Genomic DNA, 27,982 nt, shown 5'->3' on the forward strand with positions numbered 1-27,982 from the left:
AAAAATGTGTATTTTTATACTCATTATTGGGTTAAAAAAAGCTTCAAACTTTGCTGCATCCTGCTTTGTTGACGCACGCCATTTGCTAAATTTTCAGTGAAGAACAGCAAGAAATGGAGGAACTACTGGACAGTGCGCAACGATGGACATGCTAGAGGGTAGGTGATTTATACCTTTTTCATTGCTTTTAGTTTTAGTTTAGTTTATATACTTCATATACTGATTTTTGTTTTTCTTCCCTTGATTTGTTTTCCGTCCTGAGCACCAATGCTACCGACGCCAGGGAGGAAGCTCCCATACCTGGGCCCTACCTATCGACCCATCAACTCATGAACCGGAGACCAATGGCTTCACCACCGACAAACCGACATGACACTTAATTCTGACTTATGCCCGAAAATCGTCAACGGCCGATTTAAATGTGCAGTGATCCGAACTGTCAAAACCATAGGATTTTTTGATCTAGATAAAAATAATTTGTCCAGAATAGATCAGACACAAACCAATTCATAACTTTTGTATACAGGTTCATGGCTTAGCTAAATATTTCCCGTGAATACGGAGCCAGATGTCAGTAGTGTGCTTTGGCCAGAAATTTTATTGTTTTTGCTATGGTCATTCACGTCGGTTTGTCGGTGGATACACGCCCGCATAAGCGCGAACCATAAATTGACCTTACCTAAAATGGTTAAAATTGTTTATAATCCCTGGTAAACTTCAACTGAAATGGTTATGGAACTTTACATGAACGTTTAATGATAAAGTTTTAACCTTAAGTATTATAGTTTTTTGGAAGTGGACCTTACAAATAATGGGTTGTTAAGAACCATTGCCATTCAAAATTCTTGTTTTCTCCATACATTTTCGGAAAGAAAACTATACTAAAACCTTTTAACTTATGGTTTAAGAACATTAATGGTAATGGTTATGGTAACCAGTAAGGTCCATGAATGGTTTTGTAACATCGATCAACTTTATGTGGAATATATCTCGGAATATATCGCGAATTGGTTGCCTGTAAATTACTGATTACCAATTCACGATATATTTCACGTAAAGTTGAGCGATAATACAAAACCATTAATGGACCTTACTGACTACCATAACCATAACCATTCATGTTCTCAAACCATAAGTAAAAACGTTCTAATATAGTTCTCTTTCCGAAAATCTATGGAGAAAACAAGAATTTGGAATGGTAATGGTTCTTAACAACCCATTATTTGTAAGGTCCGCTTCCAAAAAACCATAATACATAAGGTTAAAACTTTATCACACAAACGTTCATGTAAAGTACCATAACCATTTCAGTTGAAGTTTAGCAGGGATTATAAACAATTTATAACCATTATCGGTAAGGTCATGTGATGGTTCGCGTTTATGCGGGCGGCCAATTCCAACAGTCAGTGACTGAATTCAATTGACTCAAAGCATTTACTTTCCACGAAATTTACTCATTTTGGAAAAAAAGCTGCAAAGCGGCGCCGGTAGTGTACACGCTATTTCAAAACTACTCAAATTTGGGTAGAATCCACCCAGATCAGTGAACATACCCAAAAAAGGGTAAACTATGTTGGGAGTGACAAGTTGACAAATGAACAAAGTCGATCGGATTCATGCCGATGTTGTTTATTTGTCAACTAGTCGCTCTTCAACCCGTTCGCAAATATCTATAGTGTAGAGAAGTACGTGAAAATTCGCAGAAGGAAAGTTTAAAATAATTTATTATTATTCCGTATTATTAAGAGTAATAATATTAAAAAATGAGCAATCTGGACGTGGAGAAAATATGTCGTCTCTGTTGCGAGAAAAAAAGCCGTATGCGTTCCCTGTTTGAGCAACGCCAAGAGTACCCACTCTCCTTGCAGCAGATAATTTTCGATGTATCACGGCTAGAGGTAAGTGGAAACCTCGCACATAGAAGTATATTAATGGCCAATGACTTGAAACATAATCATAATCGTTTCGTGTCGTGTTTGTTGTATTAGAAGATAGATAATAGTTTCTTTCATCGATTCGTCTGCTGAAAATATATGGGAATGTCCTAACATGGCCTAGGACCTAGTTTTGTAATGTTAGTCCAACAAGTTATTAACAAAAGCGAAAATCAATGAGCCCTTATGATTCTGAACACTACTTTGGCCACAATCATTTATGCGAAGAACGATGTTTAGCAGAGCCGTAATGCTGAATGTATTTTTCCTAAAGATCGAACCCGAGGACGGAATGCCACAGAAGATTTGCAAATGGTGTGTCACCAACCTGCTGAAGATTCACGAATCAATCGAGCTCATCCGGAAAAATGATCTAAAGCTAAGAAATCAGCTGGCCGGAACGTTGCTGATCGAAATCAAACAAGAAGAAGAAGAGATGGACATGGAATTGCTGGAGAAGGTCCTTACGCATGATTTGTAAGTGTGCGTTAACTTATGTTGAATATATTTAGGAATTATGTTCTGCTTTTAGGAAAGTTGATGATATCTGCGTTAAACAGGAAGTTATGGAGGAATACCTAGATGAGGAACTGTGCGAAGAAAACGAAGTCAATGGTAAAAATGATGAGAGCGTTGTTAATATTGAAATTGAAGAAGACATTGCCAAGGAGGACGATGCATGGAAGCCAACAGAGCATGATAATGAAGATAAGGATCCACCGGTAAAAAAATATCGTCGTAGAACAAAGCAAGAGAAGGATGCTAAAGGTAAGCGGAAACTTGGACGCCCACGCAAGAAGGTTGTAGATCGACCTCGATTACACGATTACAAATGTTATATTTGCAAAAGTGAGTCGCACGGATCGCCCGAAGCTCTAATTGCGCATCTGAACAGTAGTCATACGGATAAAGTGCCTTACACTTGCCCAGAGTGTGTTATGGAGACGGTTGTTATTAAAGGCGTTCAAGGACTGAATGCTCATATGAGACAACATTTGAATCCGGAAAAGTGTGCATATTGTGACAAGCGGTTTAGCGACAAACGAAGTCTTGCGCAACACGTGCAGACGTATCATATGGATGGCGATGCCCAATGCCAGTCGACGTGTGAATACTGTGGCGAAGTGTATGCTTCCAAGGCCTCACTTCTGCATCATATGAAACTGCATACCACTGCAGCGAGCTGCGAGATTTGTGGTAAAGTTTTTAAGGAGCGGCGGAAACTACGATTGCACATACAACGCAAGCACGAAAAGCTAAAAAAACATGAGTGCTCTATTTGTAATAAGAAACTTGCATCATTGGACAGTGTCCAAATGCACATAAAAACGTATCATTCGAACCAGGTGTTCAAATGTAGTTACTGTCCAAAGACGTATGGATCAGAGTCATCACACCGATCCCACGAGAAGAAACATATCGAAAATCCGGAATATGTTGTTAAGAAGGATTGGACAGAGTACTACAGCATTGTCGAGGGACAAGAAGAAAAGCAAGGTGCTAAAAAGAAAAAATGCCACCTTTGTGGAACGGTTACCACAGCAATGTTCTTCCATTTATCTTCGGCGCATTTTCCGACCGAGTACCGTTGTACAATCTGCGGTGACATTTTCAAACGTAAGCAAACCTACGATATCCATGTACTGGAGCACGAATATGGAAAAGCACACCAATGCCCGATCTGTGAGCGCAAATTTTCCCTTAGGAAGAATCTTATAGCCCATCTTCGGGCGAAGAAGCATCAGGATCATCCACTAGCTCAGTCACTGGATTGGCTGGGGATTAGTGCCGTCAAGTCAAAACCACGGAAGCCCATGGAAGTAAATGATGATGCACAGGACGGCGCACAGATCGAAGATCGAGAGCTGAATGCTGATAGTTTGTAGTCAAATTTCGAATGTTTCAATACATTTATTGTATGTTTCCATTTCCATGCATCGAGTAATTGCGAATGTATATAAATAATTCTAGGGTTCAGAATCATAAGAGCCTGAAGGCAATGATCGATTCTTTTCACAGATTTTGTTAATAGCTTGGTTGGATTAACATTTTTCGGTACGTTAGCAAATTGCTAGTGAAATGCTAGCAAAAATACAACTTTTCACTGCACTGTAGGAAAATATGTTCACTTAATGAGAAAATCGATGAAGAGAATCGGTCATCACTGTTAGACCCTTATGATTCTGAACGCTAGAAATTAACCAAATAAATCGATGACTGTACACGGACATAAAAAGTAGCTCGCAACTTTGAGTAAATCAACTTTTGAGTAAACTTGACTCAGCCTGTGAGTTATTTTTTACGTCCGCGTAGGACGGTTCTCTCTCTAATTTGGTATTGATTTATTACTACCAAGCAGCCAATAGCCATCGGTCTATACTAATATAGAATTAATAGACTGAGTGAAACCTCTCTCGATTTTCCTCATATTCGAAAAGTTTTTCCTAGAAAACTCAGTCTGAGTTACCTACGTTTTTGCGTTTTTGCGCGAATTTGATTGAACGAAACATAAATTTGAGTTGATTTAAGCGGCTGTGCAATGAGTTGCTTCGGATTTTGGATTTATGTAAATAGTATTTTATATATATATATAGAGAGAAATCCAATTTTAAACTCATACGTGTGCTGTGTCTGTTTGTCTGTGATTCAATGAGTCCTCTCCAAGGGGGGGAGGTGGCTGTCAAATACGAACAATCGTCGACTACCTCGCATTAAAGAGCCTGAATTTATAAAGAGACGACATCTTATCCATTTGACAGGTCTTCTGCTCGATTGGAATGACTTTTCGTATGACTTTGACAGATAGTCGATTGTTCCAATTTTGACATGTCGTCTCTTTATAAATTCAGGCTCTTTACCTCGCATAACTGGTTCCAAACGTAAATAAGCCATAAGAAACCTACAGCGTTTGTTTACGTTTGGAACCAGTTTCATACAAGATGATCAGTAGGCTGATTTGACAGCACGCCCTAATAAAAAATAACCATAAACGAACGATAACCCAAATCATTGAACTATTCCATAAATGGTTTGGATGATACCCAGAACACGTCGTTAAGCAAATTAACCATACAATTTTTATTAGGGCGTCCCCCCTCTCCAGTCGGGTTCGGATTGGTGGTGCGATTTGCTTGTTTAGTGAGATGATTTTTTTTGTTAGCTGTTTGAATCTGGGGTGGGACGTGCTGTCAAATCAGTCTACTGATCACTCGACTGATCATTCTTGTATGAAATTGGTTCCAAACGTAAACAATCCCTGTAGGTTTCTTCTTCTTCGTCTTATTTCCTTTATTTAACGTCGGTCTCTTTTTTTTCCTTTATTTAACGTCGGTCTCTGTTCCGCAATCTAGTGCCAATCACCACCGGACATCGATTGCCATCCATTGACGGCAATCGAATGTGCAGGAAGGGAGCTTCCACACCTGCGTAGGATATCGCACCCATTCAACACACATGACACATGGGGCGGGACCAACGGCTTTACTTCCCTTCCGAAGGAAGATTTTTATGCCTCAGAAAAATCCCACCGACCTCGGCTGGGATTGAACCCAGACCCATTGGGGTGAGAAAAGCAGTCACGCTTACCACTACCCCACTGGTGCCGGTTTGTAGTTTTCTTATGGCTTGTTTACGTTTGGAACCAGCTATGCGAGGTAGGCGACGATTGTTCGTATTTGACAGCCACCTCCCCCCCTTGGCAGGGAGAGTTGCGATTTAGCGTATTGTCGCTAGACTTGAAAACCGAAATGACCAACTCGCGACAATCGATTTTACTCTCGTTATGTACGTTAAACATAACGTCGCATCTAGTGCGCTGTATTCGTCAAATGATGCGCTATAGTGCGCACTAGATGCGACGTTATCTTTAACGTACACAACAAGAGTAAAATCGATTGTCGTGAGTTGGTCATTTCGGTTTTCAAGTCTAGCGACAATAACTTTCATACTATTTAGCTTCCAATATTTTTTGAGTGTATAATTTTGTCAAACATGGAGGAGAAAAACTGATTGGCCCTTTTCAATTGTTGGTGGAGTCATTTAATGACAATTTGGTTTTGACAGCTGAACGTCGACGAAGAAAAAAGCTTTCGTCGCGAAAACAAGCCAAAATATTTAATTCGATACAGTTTTTGTTTTTTCTTGTGTAAATTTTTGTGCAAAACAACTTTTCGTGTTTGACCGACTGTGTATTGGCTACTCGCAAATGGAAAAGAAAAACTCCCGCCGGGATTGCTTCATACCGGGCTGCCATTCCCAGGTCGGACAAGTGGTGTTCCTGAGCGCCTACAAATCCGATGGGCTGCAGCGCTGGTGGAGCGAGTCGCTTTGGGCGCAGCGACGGAAAAATAAAACCATTCCCAAGAATACGCGGGTCTGCGAAAAACACTTTGAGGAGAAGTATATCGATCGGAGCTATAAGATGCCGCGGTTGTTTCCGGACGCCTGGCCCACCATGCACCTGATTGAACCGACGCCGGAGGAGCTGGCGAACCAGAAGATCGATGGAAGAGGGCGGCCGCGGGAAGCCAAGCCGGAGTTTAATCCCAAGGTGTACTGTCGGCTTTGTGGACGGAAAGAAAAGCGTCCCCTGGATGATCAATTGGACCACCTGAAGGATGGAGAAGATGTTATGAAGTTCTGCTTGGGACAATATTTTTCGAGAGAGGATCTTCCGAAAGGTGTTTGCGTAAATTGTATGGAAACGGTTGAATCGTTTGTTGATTTTGTGAAAACATGCGAGGAAACGCAACGTAAATTGGATGAGATGTTCGTTCAAAATGAAGATATGAAGTTGGAGCCAGACTGCCAACTGTTGGAAAACATCAATTTGAAACAGGAGAAGGAAGATGAGCTCTCGGATCACTATGAAACAGATTTTCTAGACGAAAGATTGGAGAGTGATCAAAAGATATCCGATATTAAGTCTGAAGAGTTTATTGTTGAGATTGAGGAAAATGATCAAGATGATTTCATCCTGATGGATGATGACCGAGCTAGTTCCGACTCGTCACATTCGGATGAAGAAGATTGTAGACAGGACGACGAGGGAACTGCTGATTTGAAACGCGATATTCGTTCTAGCATAAGCTCTGATAGTGATTCGGAGATGGATTCTGATGATGAACCACTTATTAAAAGAAAACCTCCGAAGAAAAAACCTGGTCCTAAGCCGAAAAGGACAATCAAAATCAGAGAAGATTTGGGAATACTGGATGTAGTGGATGAGTTCCCGGCAGCGGAAAAGAAGCAAAAAATGAAAGCATCTTCCCAGAAAAAAACACGAAAATCTTCGTCAGGCCCTGGCGAGACTAGTCGTATCTGTCCGATTTGTGGGAAGATTTTGGTCCATAAGGGAAATTTTACCTCCCATCTGAAAATTCATAGCGATAAGAAAGACTATGTTTGCAACATTTGTGGAAAGCAATACTACATCCGGAGGGAACTACAAATGCACATTGAATCGTTGCATGAAAAGAAAACGTTTGTGTGCAATATTTGCGGAATCAAGTGTGCTTGGCGGAAGGGACTCCAGAGGCACATGAAGAACAAGCATTCCGACGAGAGTTCGCTGAAGCACAAGTGTACATACTGTGGTAAAGCATTCCTGCTGCCGAACCAGCTCAGATTGCACGTGATGAAGCACACTGGTGATAGGATTACCTGTGAGATTTGCGGAGCTGGTTATAGGTAAGAGCTGTGGATGATTTGTATTGCATTTTATTAGGTACCCATCACATTTGCTTTTGAATTTTAAACTATTAGGTTCAACTACATGCTCACCCAGCACAAAATACGCGAGCATGGCATGGAGTTTAAGGGAGTCAAGCTGTACAAAACAAGCAGCCGATCACGCAAGACCACCGTAACCAAACAAGAAGAGGATGATGCAGGTGTGGCTGTAGCTTCCATAACTACACCGGCAACGGCAAGCACCCCAGTGCAACAGCCTCATCCCAGTTCAGCTCCTCCGATCGGTGGACTCTCACATGTGCTGGAACCTAGCCATGACTCAATCCTCTCTTCCGAATCGTCCCAGTCGCTTCAAATTCAGCATCAACAGCAGCAGCAGCTACCACAACAACACCAGCAGCATCCATTGCAATATCAACATCCCACTGCTTCTCAGCTGGAACGTGTCCATTATCCGCCGGGATTCGTTTACGCCGGAGGGGCTACACCTGCCATGATGCTACCTCCGGGCGGGTACAACGGTTAGTAATGGCTAAACCGAGAGGATCTAGGTACAAGGTGAGTAAAAGACTTTTCGGATTTATTTGCTAATATAAACATTCTTGCGCTAATGTAGACCATGACGTTAGCTGTTGAATGTGATGGAAAAAATGAGAAATTGGCCATGTTATCGGTAGAGGTTCCGGAGATCATTTTACACCAATGACGAAGCGCTGGAATGTACCACTTCGTCAAGCAGTTTTAGCTACCACCAGTGTACCAGTGATTTCACAAAACTGGACCAATTAATTACTATTTTATTATGGAACGCACCACTTTTGGCTACTTTTCTCTAGAAGAAAAAAATCTCAAAATATTGTTTTATTTCGAACTTCGAGTGGTAGAAAACGTCATTTGCAACTGCTCAAATGAAATGGTTAATTGTTTGGAATAACAGATAGTTTCTGTCGAACATTGGATCACATTATTCGAGATGGTTAAGGTAACGTTTCCTACCACTAGAATTTGACCATTGAACAATATTTATTTTATTTACGCTAGGCCTAGATTTAAAAAAAAAATATTACGTCAATGCCTTCAAATTCATGGTAAAAAGACGGCCCAAAACGGCGTGACTATATGTTTACTTACCGTAGGAATGAGGTCATTCTAAAATTCTAAAGCGATAAACATATATTTATTTCAAAATTTTAACATTCTCATCTTGGATTTAAAATAATTCCTACAAAACATTATAAAAATTGTAATTCTTTGCTTACAAACTGTTTTGGATACGTTATATTCAAATTATCATTCACCTTCTAGGAGGCAATTTTTGCAATTCGATCGTTTGATGGTTTTTAAAATTTCAGCCGCTTTCCCTTTTCCTGATGCGGTATGAATCTCCTGTCCCGGAAGCTGCTTGAAATCCGCCTTCACATAAGTTTCGTCGTCCATGACGACACAGTCGAACTTTGTGAGCAGATTCGAATACAGCTTTCGGGACCGCTGCTTTGCCGACGTGTTTTGTTTGTAATCTCGGTTCGCCACCTTCACCTTCTTAAACGTCGACAACCCGGCTCGTTTCTTGGCCCGCTGCACAGTAGTATGGGGGACATTGAGTTTGCCAGCGACGTCCGGGATGCAGAGGTTAGGATTTCGCTTATATTTCAACGCCACCTTCTTCGTCGTCGCTGCCGAGTCCGGACCTAGAATTTGAGGGTTTAGAAGTTGTGACCGACCAAGTATTTGGTTTAGAAAAATACGCTACGCTATGGTAAAGTCTGGAACGCGCAAAAACGAGCCGGGTGGTCGACGTTTAAGAAGGTGCGGCATAACTGTCCCATTATCATTTTTGGCGAAAATGAGTGATACATGGGAATTATTGGAATCGATTGTCAAGTACCATCACTTTACAATGTATACGAAAACTTTCGTAATTTGTTCAGAAAATGTCGGGAAAAATACCAAACCTATGTTGTCCCATCCAGAAGAGCCCATGAAGAAAAAACAAATCTTTAACAGCGTTTTTCTCAGCTTGCTGTTTTAACGAATGGAACAACTATACTGAAAAGGGCAGTACACATGATAGGTGGAACCAGCGACCGCTTTCATCGCTATCGTCCTTCTCAAAACAAAGACGACAGTGTCCATTTTTATTTACAGTGCTTTCCCGATTTGGTCAGCTCCCGATTTTGTCTTCCCCCGATTTTGCCAGCTTTTGTCAGCCTGAAGATTTTGCTGAACTTTTTAGTTTTGAGCATGAATTCTCAAGCATTTCACTCCAAATGACACTTAATTGTTTTGTCGCAACAATAACAGAGGTAACCAGGCATGGAAAATCATTTGCATTCATTTCATACATTCATTTACATTCATTTGCCTCTAACTTTTTTCATCAACAGCATTCTGCCAAATAATGTATGGAACTTTTGTAGGTTTTGTTATTAGCTACAATTTTTGCTCATTACTCAAAACTGTATCTCTTATGCATCACGAACTAGAGCGGGCAGAACTTGTTACTGTTTTTCAGTGAATGTAAAATACATTCACTGAAAAGCAGTAGTGGCTTCTGTTCGCTCTGGTTCGTCATGCATAAGAGATATGAATTTGACTTGTTGACAAAAGTTGTAGCTAATAATAAAACCTATAAAAGCTTTATACATCATTTTGCGGAACGCTGTTGAAGAAAAAAGTTAGAGGCAAATGAATGTAACTGAATGCACGAAATGAATGCAAATGATTTTCCATGCCTGGAGGTAACTCAAATAAAACTCAATTATTGCGACACTGCACAGCTGTATCGAGTCCCTTCCGATAAAGGTAACTAGGTGACGGATAGAGCTGGGATGGCTGCAAGGTAGGGTAGAGCGCTACTTCGTCGTAATCGCCCATTTCCGTTCTATCGATCAGAAAAGATCAATAATATCAATGATTTCACCGTGCACAAATCAATAATGGGTTTGTTCCGATGCGTTAGTTCATTAACTACAACATAAATCCTGTTAGAGCGCATTATATGAATATTTATGCTCATTATTCTCAAAACAAAAGAAGCGCTCCTAGCGAATCCCCTTTTTCTACGTTTATCCGTAGGACGAAGAAAATCTAATGGCGTTTCAATGCGTTAGGACGGAATTGAAACTCGTAGAACGAATTTAGAATCAAGAAGCAGTGTTAGATTTTAGACAATATCTCAACAATTTGTGACTCTTTATCAAATCCAACGGTACGTATGGAAAGGTGAATAAATTTGCAAGTCATCTTTGATATAAATATTCCATTTTTTGTTTAAACTCGTTCAGAAAAGAAAAATAAAGCGCGGGTTGTGCTTAGTAGGACGGAAATTAGATCAAAAACCCAATGGGTGGATACACCATTCAAGAAGAAGGTTTCGTGATCGTCAAAATTAACGGAATATTCATATGCTGTTGCTATGCACCCGATGGACGATGGAGCAGTTCCACGAGACGCTGGTTGGACTTACCGAAGAGCTGATGGCCGGGAATCCATTATCGACGTCACTTTATGCGGACTGCAGCGGAATCCTGTGGCAGTACAGATGACGAGAACTTGTGACCTGAAGTGGAAGACGAGTTGACAGAATCGTCAGGGAGTACATGTGACACGACCATGCCGAGGAAACTGGAGTTAAATAACAGACGGCCTCCAGCTTACTGCTGCAACGAGGAAATTAGCAATCTCCGCGCTAGTTGTCTCAGAGCCAGAAGACGTGTTCAGAGAGCAAGAACAGAAGCAGACAGAGAGGAACGTAGAGGAATGTTCCGAGCACATAAACAATAGATAAAGCAGAGCAAGTCAAACTGTCAACTGGAACTGGGTCGAGACACTGCTGCAAACGACGCATACAGTGTCTTGATAACAAAAATCAGATGTCAAGTCATGCCCGCTGAAATGTGCTTAGAGAACCTGAAAGTCATCGTGGAAGGACTTTTCTCGAAGCACGATCCAATGACCTTTGCCACCTACATCGTAAGGAGACGTAGAGGGAGATAACGACGAAGTCACCAACGAGCAACTCGTGCCTGCTGGATACACTCGAAAAACTCTAGGAAAGGATCATCCTAAACAGGCTGATGAAATGCACGGATAGTGAGTAAGGATTGTCGGAGAGGCAGTTCGGATTTCGAAAAATAAGAGCAAAAGTGGATGCAATTAGGACAGTTGTCGAGAGAGCCGAGAAGGCGTCGAAACAAAAGTGGAGAGGAGATCGATATTACGCCGTGATTACGATTGTTGGCGCGTTTACCGTGGCCAACTCCGGTGGGTTGGAAGTGGACTGTATTTCGTTCGGATTGAAAGATTCAACGCACTAATCAAATTATCACCTTAACACTACTTTTATTCTAACTAGTTCACTATTTCTCTACAGATTGCTTTCTTACTTCACTGGATGTAACTTGGATGGTGGTCGGAATAATACTCAAAAAAAAAAACGCTGGGTGGCTGTGTCGCTTTTATAGCAGTCGTCCTATCGTATTTTGCTACTTTTGGTCCTATTGGCGTTGACGGCACCGTCGAAAAATTTGCTCTTCCAGCAAATTTAGACAGTTTCTTATGGGAGTTTTCGGTGGAGTGAAAGGATAGTACAAAGTCCGCCATGTTTCACGCACAGTCTGACGTTTGCTTATGGATTTTCTCATAGGAGTAAAGAGCTACAGAGTCGCCGTCAACGCCAATATACTTGCCTGCCGTGCGCTACGGCGAGCAGCATGCAGCAGCATGTTGAAGAGAAGTATATAGTGCTTTTCCCTTCTCGTTCGGTGTCCTTAAAATTCTACCTGGAGTGCGTTGTTGCCACGATGGGTGGTTTGAATGACGATCGTTTGCGTTGTGTTTTGGAAGCTACTATAGCTTGTTTCGCACGGAACATACTCCGCCCGGTTGACTCGTAGATTCAACATCACTCAGGGTTGGTGGCTCGTTGTCCTCAATCGGCAAAACTGCGATCCGGTTGATCGGTCGTCGGTAGGTAGCTCCGTTAGACGACACATCGATGGCTCGGACCAATCCATCTGGCCCTGGGAATACCTGCATGATGCGGCCTAGCTTCCAGTTAAGCGGTGGTTGATTTTTGTCCTCCAGTAGAACTACCATTCCTGGGCGAAGGTTGGATGTCGTCTTGGTATTTTTTGACCTCGGTTGAAGGCTGCACAAATAATCTCTGGACCAAGATTTCCAAAAATCCTCACGCATCTTCTGTAGATGTTCCCATCTTTTCAGACGATTAATTTGGATGTCTTCAAGGGATGGTTCCGGAACGGCTGTAAGTGGTCTACCAATCAAGTAATGAGCTGGCGTAATTACCTCTATGTCGGCTGGATCGGAGGAAATCGAAAACAGTGGCCTAGAGTTGAGAACTGCTTCGATTTCGGTGAGTATGGTTGTTAGCTCTTCAAATGACAATTTGGAATAGCCAACCACTCTGACTAAATGTCTCTTTGTCGATTTTACAGCGGCCTCCCACAAGCCACCGAACTCGGGTGCGTTCGGCGGTATGAAATGCCACTCGATTATGTTGATATAGCTGGTGCAACTCGTGTTGTGCTCCTCGGAAGTTGGTGGCATTGTCAGAATGCAACTGTTGCACCATTCCTCTTCGGCTGATGAACCGTTGTAGCGCAGCTAAAAAGGCGTTGGATGTGAGATCAGACACGACCTCGAGATGCACTGCTTTTGTTACCATGCAAACAAATACTGCCACGTAAGCCTTGATGAGCCTGGATCGGTAATTTCCCATCTTGATCCAAAATGGGCCGGCGTAGTCGACACCAGTCGCTGCAAACGGAGGTGCTGGATTTATCCTCGGTTGAGGAAGATTGCCCATCAGCTGCGTTGACATATTTGGATTTGTGCGGAAACATCTTACACAATTGCGGGTCACTTGCCGGAAGGTTAAACGGGCGCTCAGCAACCAATACCTCTGGCGCATAGCAGCAATCAAGCCATTTTGCCCAAGGTGCAAATGCTCGATGTGCATTGTGCGGATTAGCTGCTTCGTCAGTGGATGTCTGTTCGGAAGGATAATCGGATTCTTCGTCTCGGCTCGTAGATTCGAATGTTGCAGCCGACCACCAACTCGAAGCAATCCATCGACGAACACTGGATTCAAGCCTCCTAGCTTGCGGCACGGTTTGTTGGTTTGGACACGACGTATTTCGTCAGCTAGCTCTGACTGTTGAACCATCCTCATAATGGTGAAATTCGATCGACGGAGTTCGGAAATAGTAACGTACCGGTTGAAGATACGTTGTGACCTGTTCTTGGTGCGGATGTTTGCAAATTGTTTGGTAGCTGACCTCTGGACACGATGTCTGCTGGATTATCACCAGATCGGATGTAGCACCAGCGATATCCTGCAGTGGAGGTATTGATTTCGTGAATTCGGTTTCGGACAAAAATCTTGAGGCGATTGACTGATCGTTTCATCCACGCCAGAACGATTTGACTGTCCGACCAGAGGACCACGTCATGGAATTCCATTTGCATGGCTGGGATAATCCTCTGAATGAGTCGAGTTAGTAGCAATGCGGCACACAATTCCTTTCGAGGCGTTGAAAGGTCATGTAGCGGAGCAACCTTGGACTTGCTACTCAGCAACTTCATCTTGGCGGAACCGTTGGAGAACAGGCTTCGAACATAAACACATGCACCATACGCCAATGATGATGCGTCGGCAAAACCGTGGATTTCGTAGGACACGGCGTCGTGGAACGTAACTCTTCTTGGTATGGCGATTTTGTCGAGTGCTGGCAAGGTATTTGCAAATTCAACCCATCGCTCCTGTATCGAGTCGTTGACGGGCTCATCCCAGCCAATCTTGTGCTTCCACAGCTGTTGCACTAGTAGCTTGGCGACGACAATCACTGGTGACACAAGTCCTAACGGGTCAAAAAGCTTGGCCACCTCGGAGTAGATGATACGCTTCGTTGATCGTTGATTCAAATCACATTGTGGCGGCCTTGCGATGAGGAAATGATCGGCTTTTGGATCCCAAAGCAAGCCTAGCACTTTGATTACTCCATTCGGTCCATATTCTTCCAATGGAACGGGCTGTTCCAGTCGATCGTTTGGAATGTGGTCCAAAAACTCGTTTGAGTTGGAACAGCACTTGTGCAGCGAAAACCCTCCTCTCTTCAGTAAGCCTTCCAGCTGTCTTGCTGCTTCGAGGGCCTCCGGAAGTGAATTTGCACCGGAAAGTGCATCGTCGACGTAAAAATCCTCCTTGGTGATTTGCGCACCGATCGGAAAATCGGTTGATTCATCATCGGCGAGCTGCTGCAAGCACCTGGTAGCTTGGAACGGAGCCGATGCTGTTCCATATGTAACCGTCGTGAGCTCCAAGACTCGGAGTGGCTCTGACGGCTGCTCACACCAAAAAACACGGAGATAGTGTGTGTCCCTTGGATGCATCTTGATTTGTCGATACATCTTCGGCACGTCGGCTGTGAATGCAACTGGGTACTTGCAGAACCTGAGTATGACGTCATAGAGTTCTTTCTGTACCACTGCACCGACTTGTAGAACCTCATTGAGTGAACGGTGGTTCACTGTTGGTTTGGCGCTGGCATCAAATACCACCCTGCACTTGGTGGTCGAACTTGATGGGCGAAGTACCGCATGGTGCGGCAGGTAGTAGTTTTGCTGGTGCGGTGGATCGTCTTCTTCTCGTACTTCGTGGCAGTGTCTCAGCTCTTCATACTCACTCATGAACTGAACATACTGCTCGTTCAAATCGGGGTTCCGCTGCAGCCTCCTCTGCAGCATCTGGAATCGCTTCAAAGCAACCGCTCGGCAGTCACTAAGCTCGTGCACGTTATCCTTGAACGGTAGCCTCACTTGGTATTGTCCATTTTCATCACGCTGGTGGGTGGCGACGAAATGGGCTTCACACTCCTGTTCTTCCTTCGTCAGAGGACTCGAATCTGGCACCTCTTCGAGCCTCCAAAATCGTTGAATGGATTCCTCGATGTCATCCAACGATACGATGAGCGAATGTTGTGGTTGATTGGCGTTGATCGTGTTAGTGAATACACCGCCTAAAACCCATCCAAGGCAGGTTTCACGGAGATCGGGAAGGCTGTCGTCGAGTTTGATATGTCCTGGTCGCATCAACTTGAAGAATAACTCTGCACCAAGAAGCATATCGATCTTGTCCGGTTTGTAGAATTCCGGATCGGCTAGTTGGACGCCGAAGGGAATGTTCCAAGATGACACGTCGATTCTTGTTGGCGGGATGACACCTGTCACATTGGGCGTAACCAAACACAACCGCTGTCAGCAGGAACACAGTTTTCGTGGAATCGGCGTAGTTACACGAGCAGGATGTGCTCGGTATATCTCTTCCGGATGGTGGGTTTGCTACCGTGCTGTTCGGTTGAACTGTGCGGGACTCTTCTTTCGGAACGGACACGTTGGCTTTCGGTTCTCGGTTTACCTCGTCGTTGTGGAGTTGTGTATGATGCCGTTTTTGACACTTTTGGCAGCACCTCGGTGATGAACACTCCTTGGAGCTGTGCCCCTTGCGTAGACAGTTGAAACACACACCAGTTGTGCGTACCTTCTCCATCCGTTTGTCAAAGGACATGTTACCAAGCGCATTGCATTGGTAGTTGCGATGTGCACCTTGGCAGAAATCACAAACCTCCTTGCTGATTGGTGTGGTTGCGGCGGCATGGACCTTCGGGTTGCTTGCTTTCGGTTGGAATGCTTGTACCTTCGGGGTCGATTTGGAAGCGGGCTGCGCATTAACCTTCTGGAAAGCTGTTTCGCAGTTCTCCAACATTTCACATCTCGACTGCAGGAACGTAATGGTTTGCGCACACTTGGGTAGCACGCCCTTCTTCTGTGTGCCTTCCCATGCCATCCTGGTCGTGTTGTCCATGGCGGTCGTCAGCATATGAACCAGAAACAAATCGGAAATACCGAGGAATTCCTGTTCCAGATACTTCAGGCTCTCGACGTGGCGGGTGCACTCATCGAGCAGACGTCGCATCTCCTTGTGGGATCCGGATGACATTCCTTGCAAGTTGAACAGACCACGAACGTGCGTCTCGACTATGATCCTTTTGTTTTCATAGCGATCGGTGAGAATGGTCCACGCTTGCTGGTAATTACCTTCGCTGATTACTTTGGCATCCAGAGCACCTGTTGCTGCACCAACCAGAGCCTTGTCCAGATGATACAGCTTGATCGCGTTCGAGTCTCCTGAGTTGGCCATCAAGTCTTGGAATATGGCCTTGAACTTCGGCCAGTTGGCATAATCACCATCGAAGGTGGGAGGAGCCTTCAACGGTTGCTGTTGGACGATGATTTGTTGTTGCGGGGCTTGAGCACGAACACTTGCATTTTCGTGAGCCATGATTAGCTCATCGATGGTCGTGCGGACGAAGTTGTATCGGTTGTATTGCGACATAAACTTCCTCCTGCTGTTGAAAACTTTCTTGGGGAATGATAGCAACCAGTTTGCTATGCACTGCGCTGTATTCGTTGTAGGCCACATCGATATTCTTCATGTACGTCCTGAGTTGTGAGAGGCTCACCAAGTTTCGAGCGGCAACAAGCGCCCTTTGCACACGCACTACTTTCATGGTGACCTGGTCTCGCTGGCGGGAAAGCGACGTTATTTCCTTCACGGTTTCGGAATCAGCACTGATTTCCCATTCTGCAAATCCTTCGAATATTGCTGACTCGTCGTGCTGCTTCTCCTTGCCTGTGCCCTCAGCTGCTTCCTTAGCAGCAGGCTTACCTTTCGGGGTTCGATCCACTGGCATAATGAACTCGTTGTCACGTCGTACGTTACACACAGCACGAGTACGTATGGTTTCGGTTCTGTAGAAAAATCCTTCGGCGGGCGGGTTGAAACTTGCGAATCGGATTCGGAAGCGGCGGTGATCAATAATTGATTCCTCTCCTGGCGGTACACGTTGTGGTTGGCACACCACGGAAGCGTGTCGGAATACACTCGGTCGAGTGGCGATGGTTTCGAATCCTTTCCTACGGGCGGCGCTGGATCCGGCTCGAAGGACCACTATGTTGGCGCGTTTACCGTGGCCAACTCCGGTGGGTTGGAAGTGGACTGTATTTCGTTCGGATTGAAAGATTCAACACACTAATCAAATTATCACCTTAACACTACTGTTATTCTAACTAGTTCACTATTTCTCTACAGATTGCTTTCTTACTTCACTGGATGTAACTTGGATGGTGGTCGGAATAATACTCAAAAAAAACGCTGGCTGGCTGTGTCGCTTTTATAGCAGTCGTCCTATCGTATTTTGCTACTTTTGGTCCTATATACTTGCCTGCCGTGCGCTACGGCGAGCAGCAGGCAGCAGCATGTTGAAGAGAAGTATATAGTGCTTCTCCCTTCTCGTTCGGTGTCCTTAAAATTCTACCTGGAGTGCGTTGTTGCCACGATGGGTGGTTTGAATGACGATCGTTTGCGTTGTGTTTTGAAAGCTACTATAGCTTGTTTCGCACGGAACAACGATCGACGTTAAGAATGCGTTCAACAGCTCCAGCTGGGAGGCCGACGCTAATTCCAGAACCGGGTTCTGATCTACGAGCCAAATATGGGACAGAGATCGATTGAATCGGGCGTTATGGATTCTCGATCAAGAGTTAAGTTTAGGTTTCATGTCGGTTTGTCGGCGGTCTTAAGGTAACAGGCAAAACGCTGGAATAGATGGAAATGTTGGCGACCGAGGCGGTCGACATGATTGGGAACCTAATGCATGGAGCGAAGCTGCAGATAGCCCTCAACAAAAGCGAGGTGGTATTGATGAGTAACTTTAATGCGCTGCAGCGGTCAGAAATTACCGTTGGGGAGCACGCAATGAACTAAAAGTTTGTGGGTGGTTGGCGTATAGCTGTTGTGATATGTCGGCCACCGGTCGGTGAAGGCTGGATTCTAATGTAGCTATGATGATGATGACGATGATGACGATGATGATGATGATTATGATGATGATGATTATGATTATGATGATGGTGATGATGTTGATGATGCTGGTTCTCTTATGGTCGCTTGTATTACGACTAGCTGTCTTCTTCTTGGTAAACTACTCACTTAGTTCTTTGTGGCGTGATGCAGAGGAAATTTGCTAATACACTGCCAGAATAATTCCTCCTTGGCAGTACCACACCACAATACCACTGGAAACTCTTTAGATACACAATAGTTTCCTTTTGGAACTGGTTCTTTTAACATTTTTTCGAACAAATCTCCTTTCTTTACTTTATTAACATGAGCGTTGATCTCTCTAAACATATTCTACCAGCTCGTTAATTTCTTCCAATAATTCACGCATCGCTCTGTTTCTATCTCTAATTAAGGCCGGAGCCCGTATTTTTATATTCCTTTCTTTTTAACTGCCAATTCTGATCTGACTTCTGTTAATCTTCTGACCCTCTTTCGGTCATAGGCCCACTTGAACTGTTTTTTTGCCTGACCTTCGTCAGAGTTCACGTTTCGGCGCAACGGCCCACTTGAGCTGCCAACTTGCAGTTCTTTGCAGTCAGATTTCGACTAACTGCTATTTACTATAACTTAACGCGTATCTGGCTCAAAAGCCCACTTGGCTTAACTAGCCTTATGTCGGAAAGGTATTTTCGACCAAAGCCTACTTACAATTCTAACTGTCAGATTTCGCCTGACTGGAAGCTCAAAACTTCTAAACGACTCACTGCCGTCCTCCAAGATTCCTCTCTGGAGCCAGCATGAATGTCGCTGCCAAAAGCTCCTCTGGTTTAGAGAGTTTTTCACTTTTGCGACACTTTACCAAAAAAACACGTCTAGTAGCTACTTTTTTCTCCGGTCAAGGAGAGAAGTGTTCACTTCTAGATATCGAGAGTCTTTTCGGATTTGCTTCGGAGTGTACTTCGAACTTGATTTTATTCCAAAAATTTGTACAAAGTTATCTTACGTCTAATGTAAAATTTTTACTTGTTTCGTCCAGGATTTTTCATATCCCTATCAATGTTGGACTTTGGCCTTATTTTGCCTATTCTATAAGTAAATTTGTGTTTTTATATACTATGCCCTCTCAGATCTGGGATTTTTCGGTTATTTTGTAAATTTATTAAATTCTTCTACTCGGATCTGAAGAGGTTTACAAGCTAAAATGACGAACATTTTTAACGTTTAAATATGAAATCATATCCTTCCTTAAGGATAAACAGAGAGAAAAAACTAAACCACTTATGTGTTTAACTAAACTTGAACGCATTATATAATCCTAGATAAAAAGTGCAGGCAGATTATGTAAACAAGCGATCGCTCCTTTTTACCTGCTTTTCATATAATATTCTTGAATCTGGTATTTACATCAGCAACTTGCGCAACTATGTGGATTAGCGTATGGCTTTGATTTTATATTAATTGCCTCGCTGTAGCACCCGAGAACAGGAAAACGTTACTTTTGGTTAATTTCTCAACGTTATCTTGATTTCCATCCCTCGTTTCGGTGATAATATGTTATTCTAACAATTAGGAGGTGTCTTCAATACGCCAAGCTCATCCGTGTTGCAAGCTCGCTGATCGCATATACGCCTGTAAAGTGGTACAGCATCTTAAAGAGAGTGATATCTTAAAAACGTGACGTGTTACGGCAAACATATATGTATGCTAGACATTAATTCAGTAGACCATAAAACTAGTCCAATATGGTTAAACCACCGACAAACCGACATGAATGACCATAGCCAAAACAATACAATTTCTGACGAAAGCACACTACTGACATCTGGCCCTGTGTTCGCGGAAAATATTTAGCTATAAGCCATGAACCCGCATGCAAAAGTTATGAATTGGTTCGTGTTTGATCTATTCTGGGCAAATTATTTTTATCTAGATTACAAAATCCTATGGTTTTGACAGTTCGGATCACTGCACATTTAAATCGGCCGTTTACTATTTTCGGGCATAAGTCAGAATTAAGTGTCATGTCGGTTTGTCGGTGGTTAAACTTCTCTGTTTTAGAAAGGAAAGTCACACAGTGCTGTTAGTTGTTTATCTAGTGGCATCTAGTGTTGGCCACACCAACGAAATTAAACACAGTTTTAGCAAAAACTAAAGAACTTCTTTTATTGAGACCGCGTAGTTTAAAAGTTCACGAATGAAAAAGCTTATCTCTAATTGTAACAACATGGTTACGGAAACTTCTCGACTAATTCGGCAAGTTCAGGGATGCCAGTGGGACGAGGGGTGAGCCGATGTACGTTGTATTTTGAATATCTAGTAGCAAAATAACCTTTTTTTATAAATGTGTACAGAGAAAAAAATCGGTATTTAACCCCCTGATTTGAACAAATTCAGTTTTCATGATTTTATTTTCCAAATTTTTATGGTAATTTTAACACCGACAAACCGACGTGAATGACCATAGCAAAAACAATAAAATTTCTGACCAAAGCACACTACTGACATCTGGTTCCGTATTCACGGGAAATATTTAGCTAAGCCATGAACCCGTATACAAAAGTTATGAATTGGTTTGTGTCTGATCTATTCTGGACAAATTATTTTTATCTAGATCAAAAAATCCTATGGTTTTGACAGTTTGGATCACTGCACATTTAAATCGGCCGTTTACGATTTTCGGGCATAAGTCAGAATTAAGTGTCATGTCGGTTTGTCGATGATTTCAAGCCACATTTTAGTCAATTTTTTATTTGATTTAGGTCATCAATTCACTATTTGTATCGTTTAACACTGCTAACAGCCCTGTTAAGATGGGTTTCCGCATTTTCCCGGACGTTAATAAACAAACGCATTGTTTAAATCTGAATTAATTATTTTAATTAGTAATCTTAAGGGCCACTTTTGGAATGGATACAGTAACAATAATTCAATTTCATTGGATTCTTCCTGCATCATATAGAATACAGCGGCGAGCTCGCTTCCTGTGTTGCTCCAAAACTTCTTTGTTTCTGAAAATACATACGGCAATAACATTCTGCTGTTGGTAATAATAACTAATAGTAATAATTATTTTCGTATCCGTTAGGAAAACTCATACCTGAATCTTATTCCACACACCGGACAGTATACTTCGAACTTGTGCTCTTGGGCGGTGTGCGCCTTCAGTTCCTCTGTGGTTTTAAACTTTTTCCTACATTGCAAGCACTTGATAGTGTCCATAGACCAGCCGGTGAGCACTGCATCCGCCATCGATTTACCCTCGCTCCGCTCGCGTTCATGTTTCCGGGTATGCGTGTTCAGCTCCGCTTGGCTAGCCAATCGCTGCCAGCAAGTTTCACACTCGTATTTCTTATACCGACCACTGCTCATGTCGATCTGTTGGACTCTAGATTTGAACTTCTTCCGCGGAGGTTCCTGGTTGCTTGTTTCGGGTACGTTTTCATCGTTGATAGAATTGCAGCTATCCAAGGGTTCCGCTTTTACTGATATGAGCCTTGGTGCATCATTATCGGGATCGAATTTAACTGATAGATCTTGTGGAGCTTCTTTAGATTCTACTTCGCTGACTTGTTCTTCTGTTGTTAACAACACCACCTGTTCTGATAGTGACGGGTATGGTGATTCTGTTTGGATAACACCTCTTTCCTCCGTATCCTCCACGTATTGATAGAGCCGCTTCCACGGTTGAACTTTCTTACCCCCCATTCCACCGGCATAGAGACCTAATAGTTGCTGCTGAGCATCCCAGCAGGTCTCGGCGAATTTACCCACGAACCGTACCATCTTTGTGCACCCGTCGCAAACGGTATCCGGTAGTAAGCTATGTTTAGAATCGTTCAGCTCTAGGCACATGTCCAATACTGGCCGCAGACGGTGGTCCAACTGCAGCTCTGAAACGGTGTTTGTCATGGGACACTTCACCGATAAGCCACACATTCGGCAATGGTTAGTGGACGGCAATGGTTTGATAGGTCCTTGAAAATTCTTCGGTATCGCACCGGGCATCAGTGTAACATGGTGATCCTCACTTTCCCGAATCAGGAAATCTTCATCGAAATGCAACTCACATACACCTTGCATTTTACGAGCCTTGGTCAAATTCAGAGCCTGTTTCCACAGTTTGACGGATTCCTTACAGTCGGGGAACGGAAAAATCGTATAATTGTGGTTTTTGTGGGACCAGGTACTGCAACCTTGCACCGCGCAAAACGTTGGCGAAACCAGGTCCTTATTTAAACTAGAAAACAAAATATATCATTCCAGGACTATACTGAACTCCGGGCGGTTCGTCGATCTTACCTCATATACTTCTGATAGCAACGCTTCAGCTGATCGCTCGAAGAAGGTGCCGCCGGATCACTGATGTTGGCTTGCAAGTATTGTACTAGTCCACGAATTTTCAGTGAAGTCAGCGGTATGTTGGCGACACTGAAAGCTTGAATCAGATCGGCGGTGGTCGTTGTTTTCCGGGAGCGAACGGGTCGTTTGCCTGTTTTTGAATCTGCGCCGGTTTGAGAATGCTCACCGGTTTCAGTGCTGGCACTGTCACTATGTAACTGTTCTTTGCTGCCCTCCGGGATTGAGCTATCAGATTCTTCAGAACCTTCATTCGTTGGTGTTTCCATACTTAGAATATCAACAGAAATAATAAAGAAAACTGAACTATTTAAAACTGATTTTAGCAACAAAATTATTTTTTTAAAGTTTCGTCTGCCATAAACAAAAACTTAAAAGTATAAGAAAAGACGCGATGTAAACAACTCGTGAGTGTCCTTTTCGGCTTGAACCAAGGATGGATCATAGCTAGATAGGTGAATCAAAAGGAGTTTGTGTAAGTGAGTGCCTTGAGTGAAGTGCCACCCACAATCTCCAAATCAATCTCACGAAATTACAGTCTAATGTCGAAAAGGAGGAAGAAAATATTAAGAAGGAACCCCGCGATATAATAACTACTTAAACATGATTCCTGTGGTCTCACGCACATTCTTATGCATCTGGAGAACTTCAACTCAATCAAATCCATGGTAAAGTACTAGTAAAATAACTTATTTCCAATGATTAAGGTGTTACATATCAATAATTGAATTAGCCGGACAGTTTAAATTTTTCCCCCGTGAAGGCATATTTAAATGGTTTTGATCGAATTGAAAAAAAGAATTTGATGATGATTAATCTACATAACGTAATTAAAAAGATCGCGTATGATCTTAGACAGGCGTCTCTGAACTTTTCGGGGATGACGGTATTCTGCTCCTCCAGCGTCTGAGGACCAGCCAGGTGATGAATCTCAGAAATTCGAATCCGGTAAGGATCTTGTTCTGGATCCTTATGAGTTTGAGTTGATGGCACTTAGCGCAGCTGAGCAAGCTTGTTTTAAAGGGAAAGGGTGGACTTTCTGTTGATAAGTGGATAGAGCAACCTAATCAAAATGTAACACTTGTGGCGGTAAGCTCCAAGTCGGATTAACTTTCAATACCGTCCCTGTTTGGATAACCTGCAGTGTTTGCTTTGAGTCGTGTTAATTAACACTGATGTCGACTTCAAAACAGCTGGACATTCTTGATCGGGATTTAATCCGAGGATAATACCGGTTGTAGCTTACCACCATTTCTGAATGTTTGGTTCATGGGAACGGAACAGTAACTTGCTATCAAAGGTGAGACCAACGTAGACTACTTAACTCGATCATTCAATGGCAGTATGGTACTATCAAGGTGGAGTTTTAATATACGAAGTGGGACAAGCCGAGATGAATTGGACTGCGGAAATAGTATCAACCGGTCAGCACTCGTGTTTTTTTTTCAGTTACCGTGGGGACGTAATTTGTAATTAGCCCCGCTACCTTCCAAATTGTCTCATTATGTATGAACGGCCCCTATGGACGAGTGCACGGCGTGCATCGATGAATTTGAGTTCATGTACTGACCTAAGAGGAAGAGGAGACAACTGGCTTCTTACTCTTTTATATCTACCTATTGACAAATCCATGTTTCAATCGACCACCGTGACGCTGCAATCGCAGCGGTGATAAGTTCGAAATAATGTGTCAAACTGAATACATTTTTGAAATTTCAACCAAAAAACTATTATTTTCTATTTATTCTAGCGAGTTTCTGTGGAAGTCAAAGCATGATCCGAGCAAAAAAGTAGTGCTCTTAATAATGGTATGAAATGCTGAATTTTAAAGTGTTTGATTTCGAAAATATCTTCCAAATAAACAAACATCATCCAAATCACCCGATTCATCAACCGACTAAATCTATTGCCACTTGTAATTAATTTCAGTCGGTGTATTAATCAGCAGATTAAATCGTTTTTCGTCTGGTGCTACACCGAGCAATCGGCCTATTTAATAGTTTTTCGTCGATTGATTTAGTCGGCCAACTTTGTCTGTTGTTTAATCGGCAGATGATTTCAAACCTTAACATGTTTTCAGTAATTTATAAGTCTTGAAGTAGCTTTTTATTTAAGGACAATGCATTACAAAATAGTTTTATGCATTTTGTACAAGATTCATCCATGCTGACAAGAAATTTTCATGAAATTACATTGAAATTAAATAATTTTGCAAACAATCAATGAAATTTTCAAGGGCTGTCACAGACTTATCACCGTCGGTTAGTGCTTATTCTTGCCACCAGGCGCGCATGAGTTTAAGTTGGATTTCTCAATCCCCCTTATTCTGCGAGTCACGTGACTCTCTGTCACCGGTGAGGTGACTATTGTCACCTCACCGGTGAGAGAGAGTCACGTGACTCGCAGAATAGGGGGAATATCTATCTCTATCTCTATTTTACGCACTTCAAATCGGTCAATCACGAGCTAGTTCGCGTTTGACAGAAAAGTGGTTCGTTTTCGCCTTCGTATTGTCTCCTCTAAAGAGCCTGGATTTATGAATTCAGACTCTTTAGTCTCCTCTTTCTCTTAGGCACTGACGAAAATTTGGGGCAATGTTTACTAAAAATTGACACTAAAATTAACATTTCAGTACCAACATTTCAAAGGGGCGTAATTGATTTTGTAAACAATGACTTTAGCCGTCGATTTCTCGCAAATAAAAGCTCACTCCTCCAAATCAACAATGCTGGTAGAGAAAACATTCCTCTACCTGTTGGTGTCATTAATTTTCATGAACATTGCCCCGCTCTCAAAGATACGACGAACTCCCCAGTGACGTCATCACAACACACTCAAGCATCTTGAAAATCCTAAACCTTGCTCGCGTAAAAACTAAACGGCTGAAACATATCTGGACCAATAATTGAAAAGGGCCTATCAGCTTTTGTAAACAAAACTTGTCGCATCCAATGGGTAGCAACCTTTCTTTATACTCGCTAATCGTAGGCCACAAAAGCAAACCAACGACATAATTGGATAGGGGAGACTTTGAAGATGATGCCATTGATTTGCGTGGGTGGCCTTCGGTTTTAAAGAGGATATTTATAAGGGTTACAAATTTTTGTAAACATAACCTGATAGACCCTTTTCAATTGTTGGTCGAACCAACTTTTGCTTCATTACGATTTGACAGTGATCAACAGTGGTTGAGAAATAAACACCTTTATTAGCGTTTGTTTCTCGCAGGTGGAAATAATTTGTGGAGCTAAAGTTCATAAAATCCCCGTATTATTTAATTGTTTTGTGAAATTACTAAGTTTCATCAGAGAGAAAGTCATCATGTCCAAGTGTTGTGCCATACCTGGTTGTCGTTCGCAGCTTCGCAACAGTGTGATGTTCAGCGTCGCTAAAAACTCCAGCCTAGCTCAATGGTGGACAACAACGCCCTGGTATGATGAAGCAAAAGATGCTTCAATGTCGCGGGACCTTAAGATCTGTTTTCTACATTTCCATAAGGATCAGCTTGACAATAGTCATCCAGATCTACGTCTCATGAGTAACGTAGTGCCATCCGTTAACCTACCGGGATCTTTCGTGATCTCTGCGGTACATGAGAACTATACGGAACCGATTCCACAAACAGATTGTAGCAATTTGCTTGTAATTTACTGCCGCTTCTGTGGTAAGAAACAGAAACACCCCATCAAAAATCATCTGGAAGACTTGGTAGAGTCCGAAGACCTACTGCAACTATGTCTTGGAAGGGGTCGCTTTCTGGAGGGGTTTCCCAATGGAGTATGTGATCATTGTCTTCAGATTATAAAAGTTACAACCAGTTTCATTAAGCATTGCGAGCAAGCCCAGGAAAAGCTGCAGAAAATATTTTTCGGCACATCCCAGCAAATTGTGGATTCCTTGGTAGAAGAGGACGAGGACGACCAGAACCAGGAAGACTCATTCGAAATGCCAGAGGCGATTATATCGCTAAAAGAAGAATCACTGGGAGATTCCGAAGATACTATTGAGTTTCTAGAAGTTGGTACTCAAGATCCACTAAACGAAGAACAATACGTCGAGGCCGTGAGCCGTGTAACAGTCGGAGCTCCTAAGCGTAGTAACGCCAGAGGTGAAGAGCAGGACGACATCAGATGCACTATTTGCGACCGTACGTTCAATCGTAAGCGCGCCCTCAAGGCGCATATGGAATCTGTCCATGAAGGAAGGACATTTACATGTCCAATTTGTGGCAAAAGTATGGGTTGGAGAAAAACCCTGCAGCGGCATATGAAAAGTCACGAAGAGAACTATCAAAAGCACAAGTGTGAACTGTGCGATAAGGCGTTTAGTCGACCCAGTCATCTGCGGTTGCACATGACTAAGCACACTGGACAGAAAGTTCGTTGTCCAATGTGTAAGAATGGATATCGGTATGTTGAAGTGCGAATTTTTCTTGAAAGGAGCGTTGTTTGTATAGAAGCCTCTTATTTTCGCAGGGATAGCTACAAGTTGGGAGAACATTTGATGAAGGCACATCGAATGGATCAGGAAACGGCTAAGACTTATGCACAGCAAGCGGAATTTTGGTAAAGACTATCTTGGCAAGTTGAGAAATCGCTCATACGTAGCCCAGTATACTGTATTTCTATGATTCTTACTGAGTGTGCACCATTTTCAACCTATTATACATATTATCATTTCTTAAGTAGAGCGAAATCTCATTAAATGCTTTAAATTAAACGCATGTATATTAGACGTTCGCTAACTGAAACATGTTTACTTTCCATTTAGCGAACGGTATTTGCTAACTGAAATGCATTCCACGTGTCAAACCAGCTGTTAAAGCCATTTTAAATGCATCAATGTTCATCCTCTTGAAATGTTTGTTTGAAATGTATTTTAAAGATAAAAGTCCTTTAACTGAAACTTCTTTCAGCTAAAAGTCTTTCAGATAGCGAACGTCCAGTGTACTTTTGGTGAACATTGTATCACCGTCAACTGAACGTGTGAGTTAAGATTAGATTTTCGTGACTGCCATCAATAAAATATAATTGACATTGAAGTGAACCGCCTTTTATTAATCCGATGGATCCTGATC

The 27,982-nt window shown here is 42.7% G+C and overlaps 5 protein-coding genes across 5 annotated transcripts in view; 3 read left to right on the forward strand and 2 right to left on the reverse strand.

The window, feature by feature from the left end:
- The first annotated feature begins 1,732 nt into the window (after positions 1-1,732).
- Positions 1,733-3,962, forward strand: LOC135712051 (zinc finger protein 260-like). Its single transcript, XM_065235029.1, has 3 exons — positions 1,733-1,898; positions 2,209-2,411; positions 2,467-3,962. Exons 1-3 carry the CDS (start codon positions 1,764-1,766, stop codon positions 3,818-3,820), a joined length of 1,692 nt encoding a protein of 563 aa, XP_065091101.1. The 5' UTR covers positions 1,733-1,763; the 3' UTR covers positions 3,821-3,962.
- Positions 3,963-6,026: 2,064 nt separating this feature from the next.
- LOC135712046 (zinc finger protein weckle-like) lies at positions 6,027-8,240 on the forward strand. The gene is made up of 2 exons (XM_065235022.1): positions 6,027-7,622; positions 7,698-8,240. The coding sequence occupies exons 1-2, from the start codon at positions 6,139-6,141 to the stop codon at positions 8,149-8,151; spliced, it is 1,938 nt and encodes a 645-aa protein (XP_065091094.1). The 5' UTR covers positions 6,027-6,138; the 3' UTR covers positions 8,152-8,240.
- Positions 8,241-18,258: 10,018 nt separating this feature from the next.
- Positions 18,259-27,982, reverse strand: part of mtSSB (mitochondrial single stranded DNA-binding protein) — a 363,002-nt gene continuing 353,278 nt past the window's right edge. Inside the window, exon 3 of the mRNA XM_065235051.1 lies at positions 18,259-18,282. The gene's annotated coding sequence lies outside the window, so the exon portion shown is untranslated. The remainder of the gene's footprint in view (positions 18,283-27,982) is intronic.
- Positions 21,472-23,247, reverse strand: LOC135712057 (uncharacterized). The gene is made up of 3 exons (XM_065235035.1): positions 22,849-23,247; positions 21,647-22,786; positions 21,472-21,557 (listed from the first exon to the last, which is right to left on the reverse strand). The coding sequence occupies exons 1-3, from the start codon at positions 23,172-23,174 to the stop codon at positions 21,482-21,484; spliced, it is 1,542 nt and encodes a 513-aa protein (XP_065091107.1). The 5' UTR covers positions 23,175-23,247; the 3' UTR covers positions 21,472-21,481.
- Positions 26,129-27,906, forward strand: LOC135712063 (zinc finger protein 91-like). Its single transcript, XM_065235047.1, has 2 exons — positions 26,129-27,314; positions 27,381-27,906. The coding sequence occupies exons 1-2, from the start codon at positions 26,227-26,229 to the stop codon at positions 27,472-27,474; spliced, it is 1,182 nt and encodes a 393-aa protein (XP_065091119.1). The 5' UTR covers positions 26,129-26,226; the 3' UTR covers positions 27,475-27,906.

Source organism: Ochlerotatus camptorhynchus, unplaced genomic scaffold (assembly GCF_037179485.1).
Source record: "Ochlerotatus camptorhynchus isolate MF236.1 unplaced genomic scaffold, CSIRO-AGI_Acam_v1.1 ptg000457l, whole genome shotgun sequence".
In the NCBI taxonomy this organism is placed as follows: domain Eukaryota; kingdom Metazoa; phylum Arthropoda; class Insecta; order Diptera; family Culicidae; genus Ochlerotatus; species Ochlerotatus camptorhynchus.